The sequence below is a fragment of the Poecile atricapillus genome, chromosome 2, assembly GCF_030490865.1.
Source record: "Poecile atricapillus isolate bPoeAtr1 chromosome 2, bPoeAtr1.hap1, whole genome shotgun sequence".
NCBI lineage: Eukaryota > Metazoa > Chordata > Aves > Passeriformes > Paridae > Poecile > Poecile atricapillus.
Window position 1 is genome coordinate 77705321 of NC_081250.1, and position 13685 is coordinate 77719005.

Consider the following 13685-nt stretch of genomic DNA (forward strand, 5'->3'; position numbering starts at 1 on the left):
TATAGAAATGTTTTCCAACCAAGTATTTAAATTCTTTTTAGAGCTTTTACCGTTTGTTAAGAACTGGCTTCAGAAACTAGTCCCAAAAGTCAATTAAGAGATCTGTTGGCTTATTCATTTCTAAATACCTGTTGCGCACAGAACTTAGAATGCTACTCACATTAGGAGTAATGACTGTTTCCTGACTGGAGAGTTGAATGGAAACATTTAAGTGGATTTCAGATCAAACATATGAACACTTGAAGCCTATTAGAGCATTAATTTTAATTTTCTGTTTTGCACAGTCAAATGTTTCCTCCCAGAGCAATTTGAGTGTAAATGGGGTTTACTGTAAGAGATGGTTTAATGTTTGGTTGGTTTTGTATTTTTGAGAATGGTTATTGCTTGGTTTATTTTTCTCTTGATAAAGTCTAGCAGTAATCCAGTGTGAAGAAAGATTGCATTTGCCCTTAAACAGGAAAATACCTTACAGTCCTTGGTGCACTGTCAGTATGTTCTAGTTTCTAATGACCCATGTAGGTACTTGGGGCTTCAGTCGGTGTCAGAGAAGCTTTAGAGGAAGGTATCCCTGCCAGGCTATTGTATTTTGCAAGTCTGCACACTGATAACCTGGATAGCGGATATGAACGGGTATGAAAGCTCCATTCTCAGACAAGAGTTTCTGAATACGTGCTCTGATTAATATTGTTTTTGTTTCCCCTCTTTCAGGTATTCACTTATAAACAAAGCACGATCACACACCAAAAAGTAACGCCTATGCATCATACAAGTACAGAGAGCGTGGAAGACATGGCAGCACTTGTAGATCTCCATGAAGGCTCCATTATGCACAACTTATTCCAGCGATATCAGCAAGATAAAATCTATGTAAGTTTTTACTAAAAATTAAGAAAAATATCCAGAGGGAATGTTTTTGAATGTTTCAGTTCTGTGTGTGTTTTGCTGTTCTGTGCTATCTCCTCTCCAAATGCTTTCCAGTTCCTTGTGTATCCACATAGAGCTGAAGCATGCCTCATATAGTGACTTCTCACCCACGATGAGGGAAGGAGAAGGTAGCTCAGGCTGGACACACAATCCCTTGGAAATCTGGAGAAGCGGGATGCCACATCTTCACTTCTGCACTTTCAGTGACAGGGTTGTGTAAAGGACTCTCATTTTCCTCTTCTCCATTAGACTCTCTGCCCCAGCAACACGTGCTGTGTATGTCACCAGAGAGGATGTGGTGGAACTTTTTCACTGCCATTTGAGATCCTGTTAGGCCAAGATCCAATTCTGATCAGCTTCCCCTCTTGTATTGTAGTAGAAAGGCTATTATGAAAGAAGCATATTATTGTCAAGCTGAGCATTTGTGCTGTTAAAGATAGTTGGAGTTTGGGGTCTATGAGAACAGACAGCTGTTTATCAGTTTCCCAAACTAGGAATTAGTCTGCACAGAATTCCTTTTCTTAACTACGTAATGAAGATTTTTATGATTAGATTTACCTGCTCCTTCAATATTTTCATTACTCTTGAACTAACTAGGTACAAATCTTTCCTGAGTCTGGAACTGCACTAATCATGAAAAAGATACAAAGGGAAAGGAATATTAGCATATTAGCAAATATTAGCAAATAAAAAGGAATATTAGCAGCTGCTACAGGGCAAAATTACACTTTTTGGTTTTTCAGTGGTTGGCCATTTTGGTTTGGGTTTTTTTACTAATAATTGCAGAACACAATCTTTGTTTCATCACATGTCTGGGCTCTTGATTTGACCATATATATGCTTTATTTCAAACTTCATCTACTGAGTTTGGGTTCTTATTTTTAAATATTAACATATCTACATGAAAAAATAAAGTTTCCCTGCATTTAAGATGTGATAAAAAGCAAAAAAGGGCACAATAAAGTAATATTCAATAAGGGCACAATAAAAGTAATATTACAAATTACCTTAAAAGTGGCTAGCATGGGGAATCCTCAATACTGAGACAATTCTCTTTGCATGAGTCTTTATGTATATTTTTTTTCTCAAAACAAATGTACTGTTTTATCTTTCAGAAAAATCAGCAAAAAAACCTGAGTAGCATAAATGAACAGTCCTGCATCTGCGAGGAAAAAACATGTACTTGATGAAAGTTTAGTTTTCCTTCAGTATTGTTAGGTTAGCATATGGTACTCAGCTTGAGTCAAAATTTTAAAAAAATTGTTTCATGATGTGCACTCACACAGAGAATATGCCCCCTTCTAGAAAACCATGAGGGTATGAGTATGATTCTTTGGATGAGACATAGAACAGCCTTGTTCTGAAGAGACATGTCCTAGCTTCTTTCTTAGCTTGTCAAGGCAAGTTTAGTGTGTTCTGATCCTTAGTGCTTAGTGCGGTGTACGTTTCCAGACAAACAGGTTTGTGTGCCGTTAATGATGACAGATCTGCAGTTGCTACTGACTGTGCATTGTTCCTTCAGTTTTGCTAATTTAACTGCTTATTCTTTTGAATCCGTCTGAGAAATGATTGAAAAGGTGTTTGGAAAAAAAAATAATTGTGTTCTGAAATACATATGAAAGCCTCTCTGTGTATGTGGAACCAGGACCTGACTATAGAGGCAGCTTCTTTTCTCCAACCTCATTGGTACCCCACTCCTACTGCAGCAATAGTAGTGGTTTAGCAGGAAAGGTCTTCAGGAACAAAAGTATCCCAAAAAGCTGATCGAATATCTTGAGTATTTTCATGAAAGTTCATAAACATAGGAGCATATATTTTAGAAGGGGGTGCTGTCATTGCAAAAGGAGGTCTGTCATTTTAAGGCAAAATTTCTTCACTGTATTGAGCAATTCAATGATATTTTAATATTTAATGTTAAAACAAACAAATAAAAAACCTGAAGATGCATTAAGCTTATCTTTGTTGAAGGTTACTTTGCAGCTGCTCATTCAAACTTGCTCAGTCATTCTGCTCTGGGACAAAACTAGTTCTAGTACAGGACAGTAAAAGCCATTAGAGTTTATGCCAGGAGCAATCAAAACTTTCCAGATTACACATTTGCTTTCTTCCTTGACCAGGAATTGCTTCATCATTGTAGTTCACCCATTGTCTCTTGTGTCTGCCTCATCACCTTGGCTGTATCTGCCCCTGGTGGATTAGGGATAAACTGAGAAGGCATGTACCATTCTCCCCTGGGGGCTTTTAGGGGCTGAACATGCCATGGAAAGATTTCCTGCCATCCCTGGAAAAAAACCACCATATAGTTGCTGTGTTCTGGTTTTTAGCTTACAGATCCCTTTTTACCTCAGTTCCATGCACCTCTTTGTCCACATCCTGAGTAGGGGGAAGAGATATGCAAAGGTGTATGCTGTAATTTTTAGAGTTCTATGCTTGTAGTATTACAAATATATTAGTGTGGTTCTTGAGTATGCCAGCTTTTTTGTTAGTTTTCTCAATGGCATTGAGACCAGGAAGCACCTTTTTACCTTAACAAAGAATACACTTAGTTGGGATTAAAGTTTTGGGGCTTGCTTGTTCACACACACATAAAAAATATATCAAGTGCAATATACTTAATTGTAGTGTAAAGTATATATAATTTCTAAAGTACAGAAGAAACAATTAAAGGGAAAATTAAACCGTTTCTTTCTCAGAAAGACATTTATGCAGATCTTCCATTGTTAACTTCTGTGTTTTTCTGTATTTGAAGAGCTGTTTCTCCATCAATGAGCATTTAAATATCTTCAGGTATTTGAGCTCAGTTTAATCTTCCGTTACTTCTTAACATTTTTGTCTCACATACTCATACCCATGTTCCTTAACTTTTCACTGCTTCCTAATTCATACTACAAAGTTATTTGCTATGGATGCCAAGTTTTGTTAAACATGTCAGTGACTTTATTTGCTGCTGCCAACAACTGCAGCTATAAAGGGTCAGCAGAGGATTTTCTATATTTCCTGGTATCTCCTGGGGAGGGAAGAATATTGACTTAGATTACAGATAATGTTCACAGTGTGAATGATGCCTGTCTCTGATCATAATGAGTTGAGGCTCTCAGCTGAATCTGTGCTGTTTGTGAGAAGCTGAATGACAAAATGTTCTTTTCTATGTGCAACCATCTTTTTGTATCAGTGTCAAGTCTGTTAATATCTTGTGATACGTTTCATGTGAATTTCCATAAAAGAGTGTGTGCTTTCCCTTTTTGGCCTGTGAGAAACATAGAATATACAAGTCCTTTCTTGATTCTTCCAGGCAGGCTGGTACTGTCTGGTATTTTTTTTCAGGCTTTGTTATTAATACTGCATTTATCTGAAAGTTTGGTTCTGTACTATCACCACGTTTGTTGTCCAGGAAAGGACAAAATTTAGGATGGCAGTGATCATATAGTGCATGGGTTTTCATTGCTACTTCATATCCCATTTTGTTCCTATTGGGAACAACAATAGGTGATCCAGCTGTGGACATAAGCGTACAAGGTTTAATGCTCATCTTTGAATACTTAGATTAGCTTGCATCCTAGACTGGTATGTGGCAAAATATGAAAAGATAAACACTAGTACTAAAAATGGAAGGTACCCATGTTTGAAAACAGAGCCTTTTATGAAGGCACTTGGGGTTTTTGGTCACCTCTGAAGCGAGGCCGTCACAGGGCACATGGAGAGGCCCAAAATGCCATAGCAGCCGCTCTTGTGGACATTCAAAGGCAAATTGTTCCCAAGCTGTTGATTCTGGTTTACTTTTAGTTAAGTACACACTACGGGGCAGACTGGCTCAGCCTTGGAGAGAATGCCATAAACTCCATGGCATGGATTATGCTACGAATTGCACAAATTATGGTGTTTGGGCTGGCTCTGGGATGAGTTGTAATTGTCTTATCTCTGCCAGTGGTTGGTTATTGATGCAGATGAGCAAATTTTGGAAGAGTAGAGCAGAGGATGAGAGAACAGCTTTTCCTGAGGGGAGAGACAGGTTGGAAATAACTGCAGTATATATTTTGCAGGTCAGTGCAGAGGCTTTCAGTGTCATATCCACCCTCATTTGCACGAGTCCGAGAAATAAACAAGTTTCAGAACACTTTTGATTAGCTTTTTCCTTTTGAATTAAATTAAGAAATGCTGGGTTGGCACATTCCTTTTTGAAGTGGTGATGATTTACCGTGTGCCTGTCTTGTTTAGGTGAAGGATGTGCACCATGCCCTGAGCAGCATTCTGCTTGGGCTGCAGTGTGGTGGTACCTCAGTCACCCTCCCCCAGTGGTGGGGAGAGTGACCTCCAGAGTGTCCAACAGTTGGGTGTGGTGGCCAGGAAGGGTGAGGGACAACACAACCTATTTTTACTCACTCTCAAATTAGGACTGCAGCTTGCCCGCCATATAATTATAACCATCTGTTATGTTTGTGTGCATATGTATGAAAAGTTCTGTACCAGCCACGTCGACATGTAGTGCTGTACCAGCCACATCCACATCAGAGGGAGGATGATGGTAATTAGGAGCTCAGTTTTCATGGCTAGCTTTCCTTCTCTCTTCAGCTGAAGCAACAAACACAGAATAACTTGGATGAAAAAGCAACATTTATCTGCTTTTTTAAAAAGGTGTTAAACTTTTTTAGTTTAGAAAACTAAAAAAGAAGAAAACTAAAAAAATAGAATTTTTTTTTTTTTTTAGAAAAGTTGTCTCTTCCCTGACAAGGTTGTTGTAGAGCTCCTAGCCACTGCGTTGTACAGAGTGCTCAGTTCTGTCCATTCTTAAAAGGTATTTTCAGTTATTTATGCATTGATTTTTATATCTATTAGTGTTTATTTACTTAAGCAGCATGTTCACTTGTAGTTTGTTAAGCTTGCTGTAATTAGATAATTTATCTCCCTCGAAGTCATCAGGGCTCCCAGAGGCAACTAGTTGATGTTTGTGCAGTATTAATCAATAATCACCACAGGGCTTTTTTCAAATTCAGTTTGCAGACACAGACACTTTAGTATCTAGGTCAGTTGCTCTCTGTGACTTGTTTTTCGGGATTTTTGCATATTTGAGTTTTTTTCCAAGTACAGTAAAACTCCTTTTGGATCCAGTGCAGTTGCTCTGTACTGTTCTATGATGGTCAGCAGGAAATGGATATTGCTGCATGCAACAGTGAGAAAATAGCAGGGCATACTAAAGTCATGGTTGATGTAATGCAGACAGACATAATTCATGCACTTTGATAGCACTCCTGCTCAGATGTCCTCTAACACGGACACGAGTTGTAGGTGAAGGCAAAGGAGCAAAGGAAGATCTGTAGAAGCTAATAGAATCATAGAATCACTGAGGTTAGAAGGGACCTCCAATGTCTTCAAGGCCCGCCTTTGATAAATACCACTAAACCATAGTCTTAAAGTGTTTACTAATAAAGACAAAACCTCATGACTGGTTTCTTAAATGGAAAAAGTTGGACACACTCCATGCAGAAAATGAACCTAAAAAGAATGTATATCATGGACCCCTACAACATCCTGGACAGCTCAACAGCCTTGGTCTTTGGCCTGATGTGTGCCTTGTTATAAATGTGGGCCGTAGACTTAAAAAACCCAGACAATGGTACACAGAAACTGTGTCATTAATTAGTACCATAAGATGTATATATAAATAGAGTACATGTCCCTAGGACAATATCACTAGCCCCTAGAACTACATTTATCCTGGTGTCATCTGCAATCCAGCTGTGGTTGTACGGTTCCTCTCCAGAGGCATCCAGTGCTGTAGAGCAGTCCCAGGTAACCACTTTGCAGGTTCTGCTCTGTGGTCACTGAGGAAACTGCTGTTTATTTAATTGCTCTGCTTTTACAGTAAAGAAATCTTAAAAGTGTGCTGATCAATCAGTGTTTTTCATGCCTTCCTGTGCTACTGAGAAGATGGGGAAAATTCTTGCCACCAGCTCTTTCCATGGAAGTTTGGAGAGCGGAGAATGCTGTTGCTAAGAATGCATGACAAATGTCTATACATAGCTGCTCACCTCCATAATTAGAATGTTATGCTTGCACACATCAGATAATGTTTTCAAAATGCGTTTCAAAGTGAGTTCCTGTCTCCAAGCATTAATTACAGCTTCCACTTCACATCTGTTACTAGAGAGCAGCAGACAAAGATCTATAAAAACACAGCAGGCTTTTAATTGGAAATCTAGTGAAATTTATTACCAGCAATTGTTATTTCTAAAGGCTGGTCAGTTATATAGATCAACAATTGTCTACCACAGGCAAATTATCATTATTTTTTATTTGTTGGAGGTTTTTTTTGGTATGTGTTAATGGAGAAACATATCTGTAATGATATGAGAAGTAAACAAATGCCATCAGTTGGTTAACCGACCTTGCTTCTGACTTTCTCCATTCTGCATGACTTGTGGAACAGCTAATAGTTATAATAACAACAACAATAAAGAGTACTTGTCTAAACTTTGTCCTCCAAAGTCCTCAACTGAAAATACTGGGGATTTTAAAGGTGCATATTTTCAGATCTCTGGAAGTGTTTCAGCCTGAGGTGGTGTGATCAATGTGATACCATTAAAAGAAATGAAAGGTGTGTGTCACTGAGTACACTGCTGTGTATGCCACAGCTACACAAACACTTCGTGGTGTGTGCAGTGGCTACACGTGCACAGTGCCTATGCCAACACATAAATTTATATTACGGTTTGCAGCACATTAGGTGTTGCTGGTAACCTGCTGGGTGTAAACACTGCAGTGAGAAGGAGCTTACCTGCTAGCATCAGTGTGCTGCTTTAGTGAGATGCAGAGGGTGAAGAGGTCAATGGTTCATTAAAACATGAAAGCTTGCTCTTTCTATTCTGCTCTGTAGCAGTATTTTTTTTCTCTGTTGGTTAGTTGGTTGATTGGGGAATAATAGATGGACTGGCAACAAGGTCAATTTCTGTTGACTTCCATGAGTTTTCTATTTGTAATACAAAAGCTCTAAGCTATATTTGATAACTTCTAAACTTCTGAGCTATATTTGATATATTTGGTAATTTCATATAGAAAACTGTAAAGTAGAAATCTGTCATGATGTGCAGATTTTGTCATTGGTGATGGTATATATTGCTAATGTCATCCCAGATTTGAAGGCAAATATTCATGTTGTTTTCTCCATACCTTTATTGCATGTCACTGCTAACTCTATGAGCCAAGAACAGAAAGCAGACCAACATGCAGAATCAAAAGAAAAAATTATCTACCATTTGCACAAATGCCAACAGCAGCTTACTGCTGTTTAGTCAGAGCTTTTGCAAAATTTTGGTGAATGCTTCTGCACATGCTGTTGCCTCACTTGGAGGTAAGCTATGGCTCCTTTCTGTAAGGTCTGTTGTTCCTAGTCCAGCAAAGTTATTGAACGGAAGACAGGAATTTGGGTTCCACAATTTAGGGTGATTACCTGTCGCAGCATGTTTTCTTTATATGAGATAGACTTTTACTGTAAAGTGAGCTGCACAAAAATTACTGCTTGTGCTGCACTGTCCAACTCTCTTATACACATATTCCAGCAGTTTGATACTAGAAAGGCTGCAAACAACCCATTTAAGTTGGGAGTGAATTAACTTACTTTTGTAGCTATTGTTTATCTGTGTAAATGGATTATTGATTCATAGCCAGGCTGTTATTTTTATTTGAAGAGAAATGGTCCCTTTCTCACAAACAGTTTCAGGTTTTTTCCCTTTGATGTTTGTCAGTCTCTCCTTTTAAAAGCAGATGGAATCCAAAAGTTCCATTTAGCAGATTTTTGACAGTTAATTCCATTTGCCATCTCAGTCCTGATTTCTCAAATGACGGCTATTTGGCAGCAGTTCGGTGCCATCCAGCTAACTATCTGGCATAGAGTTAGATTTCAGCTATGCTTTCTCTTTTCATCCTCTGTTAAAGAGTAATTCCTGCTCTTCCTGCTTTCCTTCTAAAAAAGCTCTTTCTATAGAAGATATCTTCAAATATTAAAGAGCTACAGAAGTTATGTGAATCTGGATATTCTTGCAGGCAGAATTAAACAGATCTACAAAGCTTTATGTAAAAATATTTCACCAATGTTTGAGAGACATTGCTCTTTGGTTCATCATTTTACCAGCATTTTGGTTTCCTTTGTCTCTATTTTCTCTGAAAAGCCCCTTTATCTCTCCAATACAAATGTATAGGAAGGAAGAAGACCATTTTTTTCTTTTCCTTGCTGGAGGGTAAATTAGACCTTCAGACAGTTTTGAAAGACTCATTGGAGCGTTGTGCAATAACAAAGCAGGAGGAAGAACTAGCATGTGGCCACAGGCCATTTGAAATGGAGTGATAAGCCATGGTTTCTCTGCTTTTTGTGAGGCCTTTTCTGATTTGAGCTAGAGCTCGCCTGGTTAAAATTGTGCACACAGATTGCTACAGTCTCATGTGCAAACTTAACTTCACATGTATTGCAGCCCATGAAAATAACAAAAATCAATGTCTTGTTCTGATCAATCGTGTTTGTGTTCAGGAGGTCACTGCCTCTATCTGCTTGGCAATGGTGAAAAGATAAATTCTTCAGTAACTGTTTATATGAAAACTGTACAAAAGACCATTATTCTGACCCAGTAGATAGGACTGCTGCATGGCAGAGATTGCATTGTATTAGTCAGCAAAAAAGTACAGTAAAAACAAGGAGAGTCGGTGCTTTTTATATAGGAGAAAACGTGCCAGGAACCTGTGAATATCTTTAAGAAGGAAAAATATCTGTCTGATATGTGTTATTATCTGCTGATGGGTTTTTACCTTTGGCTGTAACAGTGCTCTTTTATCAACCTTTCTTTATACTGGTTTCATACTTCCTAACTGGATTGGATTTTTTTGTGGATTGAGGATAACACTTGTAGTGTTTCCTGGAGTAATGGAATAATCTGTCCAGTAGGAGAAAATTAAGAGAAAAAGAAGATGAGATTAAGCATTGAATGTATCTCTTAACCAGGTGGAGAGGTCTTCACCATGTCTGAGCCTTCTGTGGAAGCAGAAAGGTGTCTGTCTCCAGGCAGTTTTGGATATTTACATTGGCAACTAAGGCAACCAAACCCAGTTTTTAACCCTTAAGAAACAGACCTAGACAGTTAAATTTAACTGTCCTAGGACAGAGGCACAATGAATGTGCGAGATTGAAGCTGTAGGGACTGGAAGGATTTTTTAGTGTAGAAGTTAAGGTAGCTGGGTTACAAAGTCCAACTTTTTTGCTGAAGAGATAGCGCAGCCTTTGCCCTTGGAGAGGCTTGGGAACAGGACATTGCTTAATACTGTTGCACCAAGGGAAGCTTAAATCACATTAGCTGGATTGAAGGGTCAATCCAGTCATCTAAGAGGGTGTCCTGTTGCCCAACAGTTGGCTGTGATCATCTGAAATTACATTGTAAAATAATCCAAAACTATTCCAAAATCTGCATGGGAACTGTTCTGGTGGAATCAAGCATAAAGCCTGGCTTTGAAAAGGCCTTGGTCTGTTATGCCTTAGATCCAATCTGTGCTCAGCACAGAAGGAGAAAAGGCCATCGGGAAGTGGTTGGTAGGAGAGGCTGCTGCAGTTTCCATCATGGACTGGAGGACATCATTGGAAAGTGCTGTTGAGCTGTGTGAGAAAACACTTTCCAAAAACAGCTACAAGGAGAACATGTAGAAGGTGCATCTTGGCTATAGGTAGCTGATCTTTCTAGTGACATTCCATGTCATGTTCTGGTTCCCTTCTAAAGGTCCCCTCCTATGGGTGCTAACTCTTTTATTTGTAGTGTGACCTGTGTATTTACAAACAGCTCATTCTGCAATCAGTCCTACAACCGACCTTAAGAAGAAAAAAGGACAGTTTAGGGGTCATAATGTTGAGTGCATTGACTAGGAACACAGATACACAGAAAAGCAAAGCTGATGTGAATTTGGGCTGTTCGAAGTTCACCATGAGTCACCATGGTGAGGACTGCAGGAGCCCGAGCATGTAAAGATGATTATAGAGTATGGCATTTCCATCTTAGAAATTGTTTGATTGGTTAAAAACATCTAAAACATGTAGTTTTAAAAAAAATTAAAATTGTAGTTTAGTACTTCACTTTAATTATGGTTTTTAAGAAAGAAGCTTTGCTTCAGATATGAGACAACTGGATTCTGTCCCACTGAAATTAGCATGGGACTAGCTAAAAGACAGGGTATACTTACCACAGTGAGGATAAATTGAGGTCCTGCCATGAATGAGGGCGTTAATTACATCCTCTTTATGGCATACCTTCACCCCTTCTTCTGCCTCCCCTAAAAAGCACACCAAAATGTGTCCCAGCCATCTTTCTCCTTTTTCTGCTGATGTGTATGTGGTAGATGTTTGGGTGTCTTTGCCACAGAATAAACTCATCACTGATTACCATCAATCCTTTCACCTGAGAGCTCTGAACCACAAAGGCCATATCTGCATTATGGAGCAAACTCTTCTGTTCCCAGATTTTTCATCCTGACACCTTAAAATTTGGTGTTGAAAACGTAATGAAGTTTGATGGCTATTTTGTGGTCTTTTAAAAGTTGCCTGCCACTGCATGTTCTGTGAAAGCACTGGTTTTGTTATTTGGTAATATTCTTGTAGCTGTGATGATTTAAAAGTGTGATGCAGAGGTTGTATGGTGATAAAAATCTTTTCCCATGCTTTTTATAAAAGTAACATAGAAGTAGCTTTGTGGTGACCCAGTTGTACTGCAGTTTAATTTGAAGTTTCCTGTATATTAAGGGTAAGCCCAGAAAGTAATACTTGTGGAAAAAATTGGCAGGTTGATACCAATACCCCATAAAAAAAAAAAAATTACTTTTCAGACAAAGAATCAGATCCTTAAGGGACTCCAGGAAAATCAGGAGTTGTTCAAAAATTATTCAGAAACATATTTTTTGAGGCATCAGTAAACATGCTGTTCTTTCTGTAATAACATATATTTTTCATGTTCTAAAACAGAGTCTCAAAAGTGCTCTTAAGAGAGTTGGACAAAGTCCTTTTTCTCAATATTAATGTATGTATCTGTAACAAAACATCTTAACATCTGTATTTGATCTATTCCAGCGTCTCTTCCAAACTGTGAAGAATATTTTGATTTTTGGAGGTAGTAAAGAAACACAATGATAGAAAGAAATAGAGTAATGCAGTCTTCTCATGCCTGTTTTTATAGCGCAAGCCGTTTTCATTTCTGTTGAGATTGTTGATCAAAGATTTAGTTCAGGAGTAGTGCATGATGTGCTTCAGCAGACCCCTCCAGTCTGCTTTTGCCTTCTCTTTCCCACTTTCCCTGTAGCATGAGATATGGAAAGCCTCAAAGAAGTGTGTGTCCTTTCCTGCTTCCTTTTTATTTATTTATTTATGAAAGCAGGAAGACTGGGATGTCTCAGATGCTAGAAGTACAGATGTGGGATGTGTCAGATGTGAAGTACAGAGGGACATCTTGGGGTAGAGGGTGAAAGGTCATGAGAGAAGCAGTGTAGAATAAATTTAATGACCTTACATGGGAAAAACAAACTTGGGTAGAACACAGATATCATCAAGGATCCTCAGAAACAGAAAAGTTATTCTGGAGAAGTTTTGACGTAAAAGGGAAGAAGCAGAAGTTGTATGGTTGCTGGATATGGAACAAACCTGAAAAGATATACCCCAAAATTCTAAAAAGCATCAGTGAAGGGCAAAAGATGAAAAGCAGGGTGGCTCTGGTGTATTCAGTATGTTTGTTTTATAGCCCATGTTTTATAATGGTCTTCCATTAGGACAGTTTTCTTTTTCATTGCTTTTTCATCATAGAGAATCTGAAAAAATAATTGAGGGGGAAATTCCTTACTCTACTTTTTTGTCTTTTAGTCTGAAAGCCTTTCCTACATGGGAAAGTAAGACATTTCAAACTGTATTTTGTTCATACACTGCAAACTTTTTCCTTGTAATTCTAAGTGTAAAATACACTAAAGTGTATTTGGATCAATAAAATCTTGTATGTCATTTAGATTTTTTGGCATCAAACTATAATAAATTGATTGTGTCTATTAAAAAAACAACAAACACAGTCTCATGATGGACAGGACTACTCTGACTAAATATAGTTTTGCTAGAGTATTTCTGTGGGTATCAGCAGTCTTTGTGAGCTGTACATCTTTCATTTTGTCTAGCCTTACTCAATGTCTAGCTGAGAAGATAGGATTGGAACTTCTAATTTTTAAAGTCCTTGTAGAGGATCAGCAAACAATCTTGTTTTTCCTTTTTGCTGAAAGGGCGAGCAGAAGCGTCTGTGGCTTGTGAGTGAAATTGTTTTAGGAGATGAATTAACAATGTAAAATTCCAGGAAAAGTTTGAAAGTGCAAAAGGAACCCAACCTCTAATACAGTAATCAAAGTGCTGCACTGGGATTCAGGCTGAGTAACCCAACCTTAATTTATTCTTTGGTTTAAATAAATACATCAGCAGTGATCTGATAACATGTTGTTGCTGGATTAGTCTGTACCAAAGTAGTTCAGGAGTTTGTGTCTGGTTCTGTCTGGAGCGTTGAGTCAGTCATATAACAGAGAATGGTAAACTGTCCTGTTCATTGCCATGGATTTGAGGGGTCACTTCTAACGCAAGTTCTCACAGTATATCACTGAAAAAACTCTCAAACTATTTCAACTGGAAATCTTCAGAACTCTCCTGTCTGCTTGCTAGTGCTCTGGCAGTATTTATCCTATTCATAATTTCTTTGGATTGCTTTCATTAAAATAAA

General features: G+C 38.3%; 1 protein-coding gene across 1 annotated transcript in view; it reads left to right on the plus strand.

Annotated features, from left to right (window-relative positions):
• MYO10 (myosin X) overlaps window positions 1-13685 on the plus strand; it is a 159351-nt gene that overhangs the window by 68790 nt on the left and 76876 nt on the right. The window contains exon 3 of the mRNA XM_058831435.1: window positions 709-867. Within this exon, the coding sequence (XP_058687418.1) occupies window positions 709-867 (159 nt within the window). The remainder of the gene's footprint in view (window positions 1-708; window positions 868-13685) is intronic.